The sequence below is a fragment of the Pristiophorus japonicus genome, chromosome 22 (assembly GCF_044704955.1).
Source record: "Pristiophorus japonicus isolate sPriJap1 chromosome 22, sPriJap1.hap1, whole genome shotgun sequence".
In the NCBI taxonomy this organism is placed as follows: Eukaryota; Metazoa; Chordata; class Chondrichthyes; family Pristiophoridae; genus Pristiophorus; species Pristiophorus japonicus.
The window spans coordinates 2,657,709-2,675,807 of NC_091998.1; the positions used below are offsets into that span (position 1 = coordinate 2,657,709).

Sequence of the window (18,099 nt, forward strand, 5' to 3'; positions counted from 1 at the left end):
TACCCCTTGATCCCCCGAGTAGTAAGGACTTCATCTAACTCCCTTTTGAATATATTTAGTGAATTGGCCTCAACTACTTCCCGTGGTAGAGAATTCCACAGATTCACCACTCTCTGGGTGAAGAAGTTTCTCCTTATCTCGGTCCTAAATGGCTTACCCCTTATCCTTAGACTGTGACCCCTGGTTCTGGACTTCCCCAACATTGGGAACATTCTTCCTGCATCCAACCTGTCCAAACCCGTCAGAATTTTAAACGTTTCTATGAGGTCCCCTCTCACTCTTCTGAACTCCAGTGAATACAAGCCCAGTTGATTCAGTCTTTCTTGATAGGTCAGTCCCACCATCCCGGGAATCAGTCTAGTGAATCTTCGCTGCACTCCCTCAACAGCAAGTATGTCCTTCCTCAAGTTAGGAGACCAAAACTGTACACAATACTCCAGGTGTGGCCTCACCAAGGCCCTGTACAACTGTAGCAACACCTCCCTGCCCCTGTACTCAAATCCCCTCGCTATGAAGGCCAACATGCCATTTGCTTTCTTAACCGCCTGCTGTACCTGCATGCCAACCTTCAATGACTGATGTACCATGACACCCAGGTCTCGTTGCACCTTCCCTTTTCCTAATCTGTCACCATTCAGATAATAGTCTGTCTCTCTGTTTTTACCACCAAAGTGGATAACCTCACATTTATCCACATTATACTTCATCTGCCACGCATTTGCCCACTCACCTAACCTATCTAAGTCACTCTGTAGCCTCATAGCATCCTCCTCGCAGCTCACACTGCCACCCAACTTAGTGTCATCCGCAAATTTGGAGATACTACATTTAATCCCTTCGTCTAAATCATTAATGTATAATGTAAACAGCTGGGGCCCCAGCACAGAACCCTGCGGTACCCCACTAGTCACTGCCTGCCATTCCGAAAAGTACCCATTTACTCCTACTCTTTGCTTCCTGTCTGACAACCAGTTCTCAATCCACGTCAGCACACTACCCCCAATCCCATGTGCTTTAACTTTGCACATTAATCTCCTGTGTGGGACCTTGTCGAAAGCCTTCTGAAAGTCCAAATATACCACATCAACTGGTACTCCTTTGTCCACTTTATTGGAAACATCTAGCGCCTTAAATGTTGGAAACTTTTACCTCGTGTTACTTTAAGCCCAACATGAAGAATGCAAGAGAGAATGACGATATGGAGAATGAATGATAAACAAATAAAGGATATAATGGAGGCAAGCAGTAGCAATGTAAAAAGATCTGGAAGAATTAGACTTACAGAAGTTCCTTTATTGACTGTTTGGGTGGTCTTATCAGCATTTGAAAACGCTGGTCCTTTTGTGTCAGAACTTACTTTCTGGCAATTACATCTGGTACTCTGTATACAAAAGAAAATGGAATTAGTCAAATAAGCTCCAGTAGACTTCGCAATTACATACAACATAATTTCAACATGCTTTGGTGCTCTCCGTCCAACAGTCATCACCCCTGTGCTCGCTGACCTACATTGGACCCCAGTCCCCAATCGCCTCGATTTTAAATTTCTTATGCTCTTATTCAAATGCTTCGCCCCTCCATATCTCTGTAACCTTCTCCAGCCCTACAAACCTCCGCGAATTCTGCGTTCCTCCAACTCTGGCATCGTCCGTATGCTACTTCCTTCGCCCTACCACTGGCGCCCATGCCTTCAGCCATCTTAGTCCCAAGCTCTGGAATTTCCCCCCTAAATCTCTCCATTTCTCCACCTCTCGCTCCTCCTTTAGGACCCTCCTTAAATCCTACCTCTGACCAACCTATGCTCACCTTCCCAAATGATGCCTCCTTTGGCTAGTTGTTAATTTTTGTCCAATTATGCACCATGGTACATTTTACTATGTTAAAGGTGCTATATTGTTATTGTAGTTTCCAATCTGCGATTTTGTAAAGGATGAGATGGCTGGGAGGGAGGGACAAGGTTTGCATTTGAATCAGGTAATTTGATAACACCTTGAACATCTTGCTACTTGTTGTCGCATCTATCCATGTAACAGCAGTCACTGCACTTCAAAATAATGAATCGAGACATTGGAGAGTTGTGACAAGGCACTGTATAAAAATATATTCATACCACACTCAGTGACAATATTGGATGATATATCATACACTACTCACCATTACGTGCTGTCATTTATGATTCACTTTTTACTACAGAACCCATAGAAAATCCAAACTTTTTACCTCTTTAAAAAAATGATATTTATTGTTTCATAATCTTGAAACCCCTATTTGTTCTCCCTTAACCTTTGCTGCCTCACTGACTTTCCAAGTCTTCCTTTATAACTCTAAGCTTTGATCCCTGGTACCATGTAACAAAAATATGTAAATTTGCAAATGGTGACTAAATATTAGTGCAAACTTATTTAGTTATGTACTCATTAATGAAGCACTTATTGGAGAGAGATTCATATTCCAGAGATGTCGCACCATGTTATACATCCCGAGGCAAAGCAATTTCTTGCTGTAATGAGCTCCTGTCCTTATCACAATGTCCTTATTCTAGTCAGGAACAGATGGAGTGTACACTAGTCAAAGAACACAGACAAATGTGTTCTTTCAGCAGCTGCTAGATGGCTCCATTTATAGTGTCGTGGTCAGTGACAGATCCTTCAGCTGAGGGGATTTGGTAGTAATTAAACTGAAGGACTACACTATTTATAATTACTTCTGCCACAAATATGAAATAGATATTTTACATGATATAACATTCCCCCAACTAATCAGCAATTGAAGATAATTAACTAAAAATGGCATGAAAATATAAAACAAAGACTATTGAATCACAAGGCAAAGAAAAAAAACACATGCTTGCAAACAACATTACAGAGAAATTATTTCAAATGGAACAGCTAGCAATGAATTCCCATCCAGATGAATAACCTTTTGTAGTCTACTAACATTACAACAGTGACTAGACTCCAAAAGCACTTCACTGGCTGTAAAGCACTTTGAGATGTCCGGTGGATGTAAAAGGTGCTATAGAAATGCAAGTCTTTCTTTTCTTTCTAACATGCTGCACTTGAGAAATATCCGAAGCAGGTAAAGAAAGGCCAATGACGAGGGATGTAGAATCACACAAAGCGGCCATTTGGCTCATCGCGCCTGTGTTAGTGCATCAAGTCAAACTATCCTTTCCAACCACATTTCCTGCACTTTCCCTGCATCTTTATCATATGCTTCCTTTACAAACACTTATCAAATACCCTTTTAAGCAATGTTATAGTCTCGTCTCAATAACCACTTATAGCAAAGCATTCTATTATCTAATAGGCCTCCAGAAATATTGTTCCAAATTTCCCTCGGTTCTTGGTGAATATCCTGAGAATATGCTCCCTTGTTAGCGATTTGTCAACTCGTGAAAGCAGTAATTCACTATTGCCGCTCAAAATCCTTCATAATCTTGAAAACCTTGATTTGTTCTACTTTAGCCTTCTCTGCCCCACTGAAATCAACCTCAATTTTTCCAAGTCTTTCTTCAAAACTGTAAACTCTCATTCCTGCTTTATTTCTAGTGAGCCTTTGCTGTCCCATTCCATGGCTCAAATAGCCTTCCTAGAACAGGGTGCCCAGAGAAGCTTCAAGTAAATTTAAAATAATTGGTAGGAGGTTTAGAGGGGATTTGAGGGGAAATTTCTTCATGCAGAGGATTGTGGGGGTCTGGAACTCACTGCCTGAAAGGGTGGTAGAGGCAGAAACCCTCACCACATTTAAACAGTACTTGGATGTGCACCTGAAGTGCCGTAACCTGCAGGGCTACGGACCGAGAGCTGGAAAGTGGGATTAGGCTGGGTAGCTTCTTGTTGGCCTGCGTGGACACAATGGGCCGAAATGGCCTCCTTCCATGCTGTAAACTTCTATGATTCTATGAACTGCACACAATACTCCAACAGTGGCCTAACCACGATCTTGTATAAATTCCGCATTATCTTCCTTGCCTTTATATTCATTGCCCTCCTCATAATAACTATTAGCATAAACATGAAAACCTTCAACACAGAACTGATGGGCAAAAGATGAAGACTGGAGCAACTGCATGAGGCACGAAGGATATGCTGTTATGTATGCAACCCTATGTAACCAGCATTCTACCGCCACCAGAGGGCGTATCTGTTGGAGTCCCAAGGGATCCCAGCATCCCTTGGGACCACTGCAGATAAGCAGGCCTCCCATGCTGTACCAACACTCTGGAGTTAGAATAAAGAGACTAAGGTCACACTTACTCACGTCTACAGTACTCAGTTACATTGCTTTATTCGAGACATAACAACTGGTGACGAAATAATGAACCATCATGCAAAAATGCAGAGAACTGTTGGCATCCTGGAGAAATTCTCAGACAGGGATGATTGGGAAGCCTTCGTGGAGCGACTCGACCAATACTTCGTGGCCAACGAGCTGGAAGGGGATGAGAACGCTGCCAAACGAAGGGTGATCCTCCTCACCGTCTGTGGGGCAACAACCTATGGCCCCCATGAAGAATCTTCTTGCTCTGGTGAAACCAACAACCAAATCGTATGAAGAACTGTGTACGCTGGTCCAGGAGCTCCTAAATCCGAAGGAGAGCGTTCTGATGGCAAGGTATCGATCTTTCACATATCAACGGTCTGAAGGACAGGAAGTGGTGAGCTACGTCGCCGAACTAAGGCGCCTTGCAGGACATTGCGAATTCGATGGATTCCTGGAGCAAATGCTAAGAGACTTTTTTGTGCTTGGCATTGGCCATGAGGTTATTCTTCACAAACTATTGACTGTTGAAACACTGAACCTGAGCAAAGCCATAACGATAGCCCAGGCATTTATGTTTGATAACACCAAACAAATTTCGCAGCTTAAAGATGTTTCGGCAAGTACTGTACACAAAGTAATGACGTTTTCAGGCAGAATGTACACACCTGCAGCTGCACGATCTCAGATGACTCAGAGTCCACCATCAAGTGTGAATGCGAGGCAATTAACACCTTGTTGGTGCTGCAGAGACGATCATTGAGCCCATCAATGCCGCTTCAAACACTATGCATGCAAAGGCTGTGGAACAATAGGACACATCCAGCGAATGTGCAGACGAGCTGCAAACCCTGCAAACCATCACATTGCAGAGGAAGACCGATCCATGGCGGATCAAACTGAACTAGAGACTCAAACCGAGGAATCAGAAATGTACGGGGTACACACCTTCACCACGAAATGCCCACCGACCATGTTAAATGTTGAACTGAACGGAATTCCAGTATCCATGGAATTGGACACTGGTGCGAGTTAGTCTTTCATGAGCAAAAAGGCCTTCTACAGGCTGTGGTGCAACAATGCACACAGGCCCAAGCTGAGCCCTATTCATACCAAGCTGAGAACTTACACTAAAGAGCTGATCCCTGTAATTGGCAGCGCAGCAGTAAAAGTCTCCTATGATGGAGCAGTGCACGAACTCCCACTATGGATTGTACCACGAGATGGCCCCACACTGGTCAGCAGAAGCTGGCTGGGAAAAATCCGCTGGAACTGGGACGACGTCCGAGCGGTTTCGTCCATCGATGACACCTCATGTGCCCAGGTTCTGAGCAAGTTTCCGTCATGGTTTGAGCCAGGCATTGGAAGATTCTCGGGGCGAAGGTGCAGATCCACTTGATTCCCGGTACACGACCCACGGGCGGTGCCATATATGATGCGAGAGAAAGTGAAGATCGAGCGAGACAGGCTGCAACAAGAAGGCATTGTCGCGCTGGTGGAGTTCAACGAGTGGGCTAGTCCGATTGTTCCGGTTCTCAAGGGCGATGGCACAGTCAGAATTTGTGGGGATTATAAAGTAATGATTAACCCCGTTTTTCGCTGCAGGACCAGTACCCGCTACCCAAGGCAGACGACCTATTTGCGACGCTGGCTGGAGGAAAGACGCTCACCAAGTTGGACCTGACCTCGGCCTACATGACGCAGGAGCTGGTGGAATCTTTGAAAGGCCTCACCTGCATCAACACGCACAAAGGTCTGTTCATCTACAATAGATGCCCGTTTGGGATTCGATTGGCTGCGGCCATTTCTCAAAGGAACATGGAGAGTCTGCTAAAGTCGGTTCCACGCACTATGGTTTTCCAGGATGACATATTGATCACAGGTCAGGACACCATCGAACACTTGCAGAACCTGGAGGAGGTTCTAAGACGGCTAGATTGTGTGGGACTCAGGTTGAAACGCTCGAAATGTATTTTCCTGGTACCAGAGGTCGAGTTCTTAGGGAGAAGAATTTCATCAGACCCACCGATGCCAAAACGGAGGCCATCAAGAACGCGCCGAGACCACAGAACATGACGGAGCTGCGGTTGTTCCTGGCACTCCTCAATTATTTTGGTAATTTCCTACCTGGGTTAAGCACCTTGCTAGAACCTCTACATATGTTGCTACGCAAGGGAGATGACTGGGTATGGGGGAAATCACAAGGCCGAAAGGGCCCACAGCATGATTGAAAAAGAAGCTCTGGCATGCGGATACGGGGTAAAAAAAATTCATCAGTATCTGTCTGGGCTTAAGCTCGAGTTAGAAACTGACCATAAACCGCTCATATCGCTATTCTCAGAGAGCAAAGGTATCAATACCAATGCTTCTGCTCGCATCCAAAGATGGGCACTCATGCTGTCTGCATATAACTATGTAATTCACCACAGGCCAGGCACAGAGAACTGCGCTGATGCTCTCAGTCTGTTACCATTGCCCACTACAGGGGTGGAAATGGCACAGCTTGCAGACTTGCTCTTGGTGATGGATGCATTCGAAAATGAAAAGTCACCCGTTACGGCCCACCAGATCAGGACCTGGACAACCAGGATCCTTTACTGTCCCTTGTAAAAAAACTGTGTCCTTCATGGGAGCTGGTCCAGAGATGCAAGAGATCAAGTCGTTCCAGCGGCGTAAAGACAAAATGTCCATACAGGCGGACTGTCTTTTGTGGGGTTTTGCCCAAGAAAGGCAGGGAAACATTCATACACAGTACCCACCCAGGCATAGTAATGATGAAAGCTATAGCCAGATCCCATGTGTGGTGGCCTGGTATCGACTCAGATTTGGAGTCTTACATCTGCCAATGCAACACTTGCTCTCAACTGAGCAATGCATCCAGGGAGGCACCGCTAAGTTTGTGGTCATGGCCCTCCAAACCGTGGTCTAGGATCCATGTTGACTTCGCTGGCCCGTTTCTAGGCAAAATGTTCTTGGTTGTTGTGGATGCTTATTCAAAATGAATTGAGTGTGTGATAATGTCTGTAAGCATGTCCACTGCCACCATCGAAAACCTACGAGCCATGTTTGCCACACACGGCCTGCTTGATGCCCTTGTCAGCGACAATGAGCTGTGCTTCATCAGCGCCGAATTCAAGGAATTCATGACCATCAATGGGATCAAGCATGTCACATCTGCCCCGTTCAAGCCCACATCCAACGGCCAGGCAGAACGGGCAGTCCAAACCATCGAGCAAAGCTTGAAACGTGTGTCGGAAGGCTCCCTGCAGACCCGCCTGTCCCGCGTCCTGCTCAGCTACTGCACTCACCAGGGTTCCCCCAGCCGAGCTGCTCATGAAAAGGGTGCTCAAAACAAGGTTCTCTCTAGTCCACCCTGATCTCCATGATCATGTCGAGGGCAGGCGGCATCAACAAAGCAAGTACCATGATCACACAAATTTGTCACATGATATTGAAGTCAATGACCCTGTATTTGTACTCAACCAAGGACATGGTCCCAAAATGGCTTGCTGGCACTGTCATTGCCGAAGAAGGGAGTAGTGTGCTTCAGGTCAAACTCGCAAATGGGCTAACTTGCAGAAAGCATTTGGAGCAAACCAAACTGCGATTCACAGACAGCCGTGAGCAACCTGAAGAGGACACCACCAACTTCGACCCTTGGACACACACACAAATGGCAACTGACATCACAGTTGACCACGAAGCTGAACTCATCATCCCCAGCCCAGCAAGGCCAGCTGCACAGCAGCCCAGCGAAGGCCCAACCAACTCACCTGCACCTGTGTTTGTACCGAGACAATCGACTAGGGAGTGGAAAGCCCCAGATCGTCTCACCCTGTAAATAAATGTACTATTGACTTTGGGAGGGAATGATGTTATGTATGCAACACCTTGTAACCAGCATTCTACCGCCACCAGAGGGCGTATCTTTTGGAGTCCTAAGGGATCCCAGCACCTCTTGGGAGCACTGTATATAAGCCGGCCTCCCATGCTGTACCAACACGCTGGAGTTAGAATAAAGAGACGAAGATCACACTTACTCACGTCGACAATACTCAGTTACATTACTTTATTTGAGACATAACATATGCAACCAGAGAGAAATTCAGTAACTGTAAGGAAAACATTGAAACAGTAGCGAGGACTGACACCACGACTTCATTAAAAAGTGCCTGGGTGTTTCATCCATTAGCAACAAGGTGATCACTGTATTCTGCTGCAATGAAACAAGTTTAAACAGCCCTTTGAATAGTTAGTGCAAATAGAAATAAATTACTTGTGTGCTTGTGTTCTCAGTTTGCCTAAAAGCATTTCAGAGCCAATGAATTACTTTTAAGTGTTTTGTAGGCAAACATAGCAGTTAATTTGCATACAGCAAGATCTCGCAAAAACTAATGAGATAAAAGGAACAATTCATCTGTTTTGATGGTTTTGGTTGAAGGAAAAATGTTGGCCAGGACATCGAGAGAATTCGTCTCTCATTCGAATAGTGCCATGGGATCTTTTATGTCTGCCCCTTGACGTTTCATCCGAAAGATGACACCTCCAATGAAGCACTCCCTCTGTACTGCACTGACGAGTCAGTCTAGATTTAAACCCTGCAGTGGGATTTGGACCCATGACCTCTGACTCGGTAAGAAGGCGAGGAACAGAAAGCCAGTTACAGCCACTATTCAATGCACAAGTTAGATCTGAAAAATAGACTCACGTCACATCGTCCGATCTGCAACTTGTTGCAGGCCTCAAGACCATCAAATTCTCTTAATATCTTGCAACAGCTACAGAAAGCTGAAGATTGTGGCTGGAACAGAATCTGAAGAATGCGTGATTGCAAACCCTGAATTATACCAGTCTTTCCGTAAAGGCCGGCCATGGAGGCTGCCAATCAACCAGCTCTCAGTGATGTCCCTGTCTCCTCCCATGGTACTGTCCCCAAGTCTATCAGCATTGCTATTGGAGGGCAGAGGAGTGGGGTGGGGGTCAGAGGTGGGGTTGGGGTCAGAGGTGGGGTGGAGTGGTGGGGGTCACAGTGAAGAGTCATAGTCATAGGCTGAAGGATTTTGTGCCCTGAATCAGTATGACTGGCTATCCTGTTTATTCCTTTGACTTAACACTAACTATTTAAAGGGCTACTTAAGAGTTATTGTACAATTTATTTGGGGAAATCAAATAATCGAAGCAGGTAGTTGGTGTGAGTACTGAGCACTTTAACAAGTATTATATTTTACAATGTTAACATCTATGAACTACTGATATCTATTTGGAGCATTTTGTTGAGTGCAACATACGTGATAACAGACACCTCCACATTTTGGAGTAATTGTTTTGTTTTTCCACAGGTGTTTCAGAATTTTACTAAAGAATAAAGACCTTTGAGAGAGAGGTGCCGAGTTTGGGCATGCATGAATCATGCGGCAATGCGATTAATGGCTTGAGGAGTTAATTGTGCAGCTGTGGCATGGTTTGAGATTTAATTACATTGTAAGATTTCCATCTTCATTTACACACTGGATATTGTGATATTCTAACATTAGCCATTATTTCTAAATTAGGTGCCATTTTCCAACAGGAGGAATTACAATTTAAAGAAAAGAGCTCAAAGCTTAAGTGACAATGCAATATGTAAATGTAACAGGTTGATGAACACGGACTCCTGCTGCAATCCATAGCTCCATTGTGACAAAATGACTGACAATTTACCCGAGCTCAACAAAGGTAAAGATAGCTCAGGGTGAAGGCACTGGCAATCAGCGTCATTCCACAACACTTAAGACAATAATACAGCAAGTACACGTCACCTTCATCCTTTGAGCAGCATTAACTTTCAGCGCTAAGTACTTTCTTAGTACAATTAATTAAAATTTCAGTTGCCAATTGTTCAACAGACAACATACTGACGTTCAGCTGATGTACATTTACAGAAGAAAATACTTGCATTTATATTGTGCCCTGTCACAACATCAGGCTCAAAATACTTTGCATAATGAATTACTTCATGGAGTGATATGACTATTATGTTGGCAAACTGGAAAGCCATTCTGCACCAGCAACAAGATGAATAACTATCCATACTTTCCCGATTTGGTTTTCAGCGAATATAATTCTGAATCATAATTTCCATTTTGAGTTCAGTGAGAGATGCAGAGGTGCACGACTCCATAAATGACCACATTACAAACCCACTTCCAACAGTGTGTCCAGCACATAATGGCATCAATTCACAGCAACCACTAATTAGTTCACTGCTCAGCTCATTATTTTATTTCTCTGCTTGTTTATTATTTCCGAGTTTCTGATTCGTTTTTTATCCATTGAACATTTTGCGGTAGTAGGGCGTCTAGTTCGACTCACACTTGCACGTTTATAAGATAGAAGACATAAGAAATAGGAGCAGGAGGAAGCATTACAGCCCCTCGAGCCTGCTCCGCCATTCAATAAGATCATGGCTGATCATCAACCTCAACTCCACTTTCCCGCCCAATCTTCATATCTCTTGATTCCTCTAGACTCCAAAATCTATATCTCAGCCTTGAATATATTCAGAGATTCAGCATCCACAGCTCTCTGGGGCAAAGAATTCAAAAGATTCACAACCCTCTCAGTGAAGAAATTCCTCCTCATCTCTGTCTTAAATGACCTTCCCCTTATCCTGAGACTGTGACTCCTGGTTCTAGACTCTCCAGCCCGGGGGGAAACATCCTCTCAGCATCTACCCTGTTAATCTCCTTCAGAATATTATATATGTTTCAATGAGATCACCTCTCATTCTTCTAAACTGCAGAGAGTATCGGCCCATTCTACACAATCTCTCATCCTAAAACAGCCCTCTCACCCCCAGGAATCAGACGAGTGAACCTCCGCTGTACCGACTTCAAGGCAAGTATATCCTTCCTTAGATAAGGAGACCAAACGGTGCACAGTACTCCAGGTGTGGTCTCACCAGGGCCCTGTACAATTATAGCAAGACTTCCTTGCTCGAAAACTCCAACCCCTCGCAATAAAGAACAACATGCCATTTGCCGTCCTTATTGCTTCCTGAACCTGCACACTCGCTTTCTGTGTTTCTTGCACAAGGGACACCCAAATCTCTCTGAACACTAACATTTAAAAGTTTCTCATAATTTAAAAAATATTCTGTTTTTCTATTCTTTCTACCAAGGTGAATAATCTCTCATTTCCCCACATTATACTCCATCTGCCACCTCATGCCCACTCACTTAGTCTATCGATATCACTTTGCAGACACTTTGTGTTCTCTTCACAGCTGACTGTCCCACCCAGCTTTGTATCGTCAGCAAACTTGGATACATTACACTCAGTCCCTTCATCTAGGTCATTAATATAGATTATAAATAGCTGAGGCCCCAGCACTGATCCTTGTGGCACCCCACTAGTTACAGCCTGCCAACCTGAAAAAGACCTGTTTATCCCTAATCTCCGTTTTCTGTCTGTTACCAATGCTCTATCCATGTTAATACAATACCTCGAATCCCATGAGACCTTGTGTAATAATCTTTTATGTGGCACTCTAGTAAATGCCTTTTGGAAATCCAAATATACCACATCCACTGGTTCTCCTTTATCTACCCTGCCCGTTATATCCTCAAAAAACTCATAAATGTGTTAAGGTTTTTACATTTTTGTGTGGCAGGTTGCTGAAAGCGTGAGCTGATAATGGTGCAGCGAGGGAAACTGGACATCTGGGACCTGAGTGAACAAGCATGCAACTGCATACCCGCTTAACTAATCAGATTAAAGAATTGAGAAATAAACAATGCATGGGCTGAAGACGAAGTGTAAATTAGAGTGGGTGAATTCAATGTCAAATCAAGTACAGAAAGAGACATTGGGCTCAAAATTGTCCCACCCCTTTTTTCGGCGCATTCACCAGAGATGCACTGACTTTGTGGGCTGATAAGGGCGCCGATAAAATGTCCCTCGCTGTGTTGCCTCTCCCGGGGCTTGGCGCGGCGTGGCCAGCCGATTGGGAGGGGCAGAGCTAGGGCCCAACGATAGAAACAGTACCGGCAGCTCTCCACATGCGCGTTGGAGTGTGCGCGCATGCACAGTAGCTCCTGCCCCCAGCCTCTGTGTGCGTGCTGCAGCGTGGGACCCGATGCGTCCCTTCCCTATCCCAGGCCGAGTGGCCTCCCGCACAGGCTGGCTCGCTGCCTTCCCGGGCTAGAAGGCCACAACAAACAGGTTGGAGCGAGGCCCAAGCCGGGGCGGCGGGGAGTGGGGGAGTTTTAATCTGGGGGGGTAGGGGAGTGTTTTGATCCCGGGGGGATTCTGAACCACAGGGTGGGTTTGATCACCGGCCCCATGAGGGTAGGGGATTCCAATCCCATGGGCGGTCCGATCCCCGATCTCTAGGGAAGATCTCATCCCCAGGTGTGTCCGATCTCTGAGTGAGAAGATAATTCTTCACGCTGTTAGTGTATTCATCTTAACTATCCTGCTATTTCTACTCTGACTAGCACGTGGCACTGGTAGCAATCCTGAGATTACTACCTTTGAGGTCCTATTTTTTATTTTAACTCCTAGCTCCCTAAATTCAGCTTGTACCTATATCGTTGGTACCTATATGCACCACGACAACTGGCTGTTCACCCTCCCCCTCCAAAATGCCCTGCAGCCGCTCCGAGACATCCTTGACCCTTGCACCAGGGAAGCAACATACCATCCTGGAGTCTCGATTACGGCCACAGAAACGCCTATCTGTTCCCCTTACAATAGAATCCCCAGCCACTATAGCTCTCCCACTCTTTTTCCTGCCGTCCTGTGCAGCAGAGCCACCCATGGTGCCATGAACTTGGCTGTGAATTGCCATGTAAAGAATCTCATGAAATGAAATAGGACAGATTTCTAATCTGTCTCCTGTCTCCTGGCTCTACAAACACCAGATGGACAAATGATCTAAACTCAAGGCAATGCAGGCAGTCACCTTCTGAAACAATGTTTTGTTAATAATGGATTACTACAACATACATGATTCACCATTAGAGTGGTCTATGTCAGGTTTATTTTCTTGCATGAAGAATTGCACACAACATAAAATACTTGTGCACATGAAGCCTACTCCAAAATGCTGGAATATTCATTGGTGCCAAAAAACACAATTTTGGAGGGAGCAAACCCCAAGACTCTCATCACTGCTGCTCTCCCGTGCTGCCAACATAAGAACATAAGAGATAGGAGCAGGAGTCAGTCATTTGGCTCCTCGAGTCTGCTCCACCATTCAATAAGATTATGGCTGATCTTCTACCTCAACTCCACTTGCCTGCACTATCCCCATATCCCTTGATTCCCTTAATATCCAAAAATCTATTAATCTGAGTCTCCTAGTAAAAGATCCTTTCGGAATGAATGATCACAGTATGGTTGAATTTGTAATACAGATTGAGGGTGAGGAAATAGTGTCTCAAACGAGCGTACTATGCTTAAACAAAGGGGACTACAGTGGGATGAGGGCAGAGTTGGCTAAAGTAGACTGGAAACACAGACGAAATGGTGGCACAATTGAGGAACAGTGGAGGACTTTTAAGGAGCTCTTTCATAGTTTCTCAACAAAAATATATTCGAGTGAAAAAGAAGAGTGGTAAGAGAAGGGGTAACCAGCCGTGGATAACCAAGGAAATAAAGGAGAGTATCAAATTAAAAACCAATGCGTATAAGGTGGCCAAGGTTAGTGGGAAACTAGGAGATTGGGAAAATTTTAAACAACAGCAAAGAATGACAAAGAAAGCAATAAAGAAAGGAAAGATAGATTACGAAAGTAAACTTGCGCAAAACATAAAAACAAATAGTAAAAGCTTCTACCGATATATAAATCGGAAAAGAGTGACTAAAGTAAATGTTGGTCCCTTAGAAGATGAGAAGGGGGATTTAATAATGGGAAATGTGAAAATGGCTGAGACCTTAAACAATTATTTTGCTTCGGTCTTCACAGTGGAAGACACAAAAACCATGCCAAAAATTGCTGGTCACAGGAATGTGGGAAGGGAGGACCTTGAGATAATCACTATCACTAGGGGGGTAGTGCTGGATAGGCTAATGAGACTCAAGGTAGACAAGTCCTCTGGTCCTGATGAAATGCATCCCAGGGTATAGCAGATGCATTCGTTATAATCTACCAAAATTCTCTGGACTCTGGGGAGGTACCAGCGGATTGGAAAGCAGCTAATGTAATGCCTCTGTTTAAAAAAGGGGGCAAACAAAAGGCAGGTAACTATAGGCCGGTTAGTTTAACATCTGTAGTGGGGAAAATGCTTGAAGCTATCATTAAGGAAGAAATAGCGGGACATCTAGATAGGAATAGTGCAATCAAGCAGACGCAACATAGATTCATGAAGGGGAAATCATGTTTAACTAATTTACTGGAATTCTTTGAGGATATAACGAGCATGGTAGATAGAGGTGTACCGATGGATGTGGTGTATTTAGATTTCCAAATGGCATTCGATAAGGTGCCACACAAAAGGTTACTGCAGAAGATAAAGGTACGCGGAGTCAGAGGAAATGTATTAGCATGGATCGAGAATTGGCTGGCTAACAGAAAGCAGAGAGTCGGGATAAATGGGTCATTTTCGGGTTGGAAATCGGTGGTTAGTGGTGTGCCACAGGGATCGGTGCTGGGACCACAACTGTTTACAATATACATAGATGACCTGGAAGAGGGGACAGAGTGTAGTGTAACAAAATTTGCAGATGACACAACGATTAGTGGGAAAGCGGGTTGTGTAGAGGACACAGAGAGGCTGCAAAGAGATTTAGATAGGTTAAAAGAATGGGCTAAGGTTTGGTTGATGGAATACAATGTCGGAAAATGTGAGGTCATCCACCTTGGAAAAAAAAACAGTAAAAGGGAATATTATTTGAATGGAGAGAAATTATAACATGCTGCAGTGCAGAGGGACCTGGGAGTCCTTGTGCATGAAACTCTTTTAGAGTTTATCTGTAAAACAAAACATTAAACCATGCCACCCGAACTGGGTGACACACCAGACATTTACAAGGAACTTTTTTTCCTTTTTTGGTTTTTTTTTGTGTTTTTCTTTTTTTGGGGGGCACTAAAATCACAATTTTTCCCCAGTGCCCCCTATAAAGGGAAGGGGACACTAAAAGCACCGCCAATTAAAACAAATTAAACTTTAAAACGTAAAATTGAATCCCAAAAAGTTAGTTTGCAGGTGCAGCAGATAATCAGGAAGGCGAATGGAATGTTGGCCTTCATTGCGAGAGGGATGGAATACAAAAGCAGGGAGGTCCTGCTGCAACTGTACAGGGTATTGGTGAGGCCGCACCTGGAGTACTGCGTGCAGTTTTGGTCACCTTACTTAAGGAAGGATATACTAGCTTTGGAGGGGGTACAGAGACGATTCACGAGGTTGATTCTGGAGATGAGGGGGTTACCTTATGATGATAGATTGAGTAGACTGGGTCTTTACTCGTTGGAGTTCAGAAGGATGAGGGGTGATTTTATAGAAACATTTAAAATAATGAAAGGGATAGACAAGATAGAGGCAGAGAGGTTGTTTCCACTGGTCGGGGAGACTAGAACTAGGAGGGCACAGCCTCAAAATACGGGGGAGCCAATTTAAAACCGAGTTGAGAAGGAATTTCTTCTCCCAGAGGGTTGTGAATCTGTGGAATTCTCTGCCCAAGGAAGCAGTTGAGGCGAGCTCATTGAATGTATTCAAATCACAGATAGATAGATTTTTAACCAATAAGGGAATTAAGGGTTACGGGGAGCGGGCGGGAAAGTGGAGCTGAGTCCACGGCCAGATCAGCCATGATCTTTTTGAATGGCGGAGCAGGCTCAAGGGGCTAGATGGCCTACTCCTGTTCCTAATTCTTATGTTCTTATCCTTTTTATGTACCTGTAGAAACTCTTATGTGTTTTAATATTTCGTGCTAATTTACTTTCATAATCTATCTTCCCTCTCTCATTTCTTTTTAGTCATTCTTTGCTGGCTTTGAAAAGTTTCCCAATCCTCTGGCCTCTCACTCGTTTTGGCCACATTGTATGCCCTTGTTTTCAATTTGATACCATCCCTTATTTACTTAGTTAGCCACGGATTTTATCCTTTTTACAGTCTTTCCTTCTCATTGAGATATATTTTTGTTGCAAGTTATGAAATATCTCCTTAAATGTCTGCCACTGCTCATCAACCGTCCCACACTTTAATCTATTTTCCCAGTCCACTTTAGCCAACTCTGCCTTCATACCTTTGTAGTCTTCTTTATTTAAGCTTAGGAACCTGGTTTGAGATCCAACTGAATTTGAAATTCAACCATGTTATGGTCACTCATTCCTAGAGGATCCTTTACTCGGAGATTGTTTATTAATCCTGTCTCATTACACAGAACCAGATCTAAGATAGCCTGCTCCCTGGTTGTTTCCGCAACGTACTGTTCAAGGAAACTATACCGGATACACTCTGAACTTTTCCTCAATTTGCTTTGTCCAATCACTATGAAAGATAAAATTGCCCATGATTATTGCCGTTCCTTTTTTACAAGCCTCCATTATTTCTTGATTTATACTCTGTCCAACTTAACTTTCTGGAGCAACTCGGACAGCATTTATCCGCGCATCTGTCCCTCGCGCATCAATACCGGCGAGCGCCATTAGCCTCACCGTTACTTTGGCAGGAAAATCTGGGCCAATATTTATTGTATTGCATGAATACTTGACACGTTCTATTTATAGAACGATAGATAGATTGATAAATTGACAGGTAGGTGCTGGTAATACTTGGGTGGGGAAATGACAATGGAAATAATGGTCACATCAGCACTTTTATGATGTCACAACAATAACGTGAAATTGCAAAATTTTAACGGATTTTCTTGGGGGAAAGAAATATATATTTTCTTTTAAGTTGAACAGATTGCTGCTGGCAGGGCAATATAAGAAATACCTCTCCTTGTAAGTTTGAGTGGGCAAATCATAAGTGACAGTCACACTGTGTAATCCTTTGTCGAACAGCAGATATCATGCAGTACAAACCTAATTTATCTGGAGGCATGCTGCTTTATATTTATAATAATGTGCTCCTGTAACAGATGAATGATTGGCAACAAACATTTATATTAGTAAGAATGGAAGCAAGGACTGCAAAGCAACACAATAAACAGAGACTAACCTCCATTAGAATACAAAGCGATTATGTTTTTATCCAGAAATGAAGCAAATTAACCAACACCTCAGTTACTCTCACTGACCGGGTTAATTTGCAAATTGTAGTCTCTCTGTGCAAGCACAGGTAGGTGTGTTCTGTCGATGCATTTCATGTATTTGCTGTACAGCTGCTGTGATGTTTCCAGCTTTGGATAAAATTTGATTCCCCAGGACGCACAGTGCACCTCCCCATGGCATACACATGTGTAAATACCCAGGGGTCAGAACATCATGGTGCGTCCTGTACACTGGGGAACTTGTGCATTTGGTTGCTGTACTTGAGATCACAGCACTATTCTGGTGCCAAGTTACTTATTTGGTGGCTTTCATACAAAGTAGATGAATCAAAGTGATTTAGCTATTCTACGACACTATTGTCCTGCTATGGGTCAAAAATTGGCAAAAAAATGTAGTAAAACAAAGGCTTAAATACTTGTGCAATATTTGTACAAAAATTGCTACTTTTTAAAAAATATTAATTTTCAGGATGTGGGCGTCGCTGGCAAGGCCAGCATTTATTGCCCATCCCTAATTGCCCTCGAGAAGGTGGTGGTGGGTTTTCTTGAACCGCTGAAGTCCGTGTGGTGAAGGTTCTCCCAAAATGCTATTAAGTTGTGAGTTCCAGGATTTTGACCCAGCCCCAATGAAGGAAT

The 18,099-nt window shown here is 44.0% G+C and overlaps 1 protein-coding gene across 3 annotated transcripts in view; it reads right to left on the minus strand.

Moving 5' to 3' along the window:
- ccser2a (coiled-coil serine-rich protein 2a) overlaps positions 1–18,099 on the minus strand; it is a 723,588-nt gene that overhangs the window by 106,342 nt on the left and 599,147 nt on the right. For all 3 annotated transcript variants that reach the window (XM_070865515.1, XM_070865514.1, XM_070865516.1), the window contains one exon: positions 1,283–1,381. In XM_070865515.1, the coding sequence (XP_070721616.1) occupies positions 1,283–1,381 (99 nt within the window). The remainder of the gene's footprint in view (positions 1–1,282; positions 1,382–18,099) is intronic.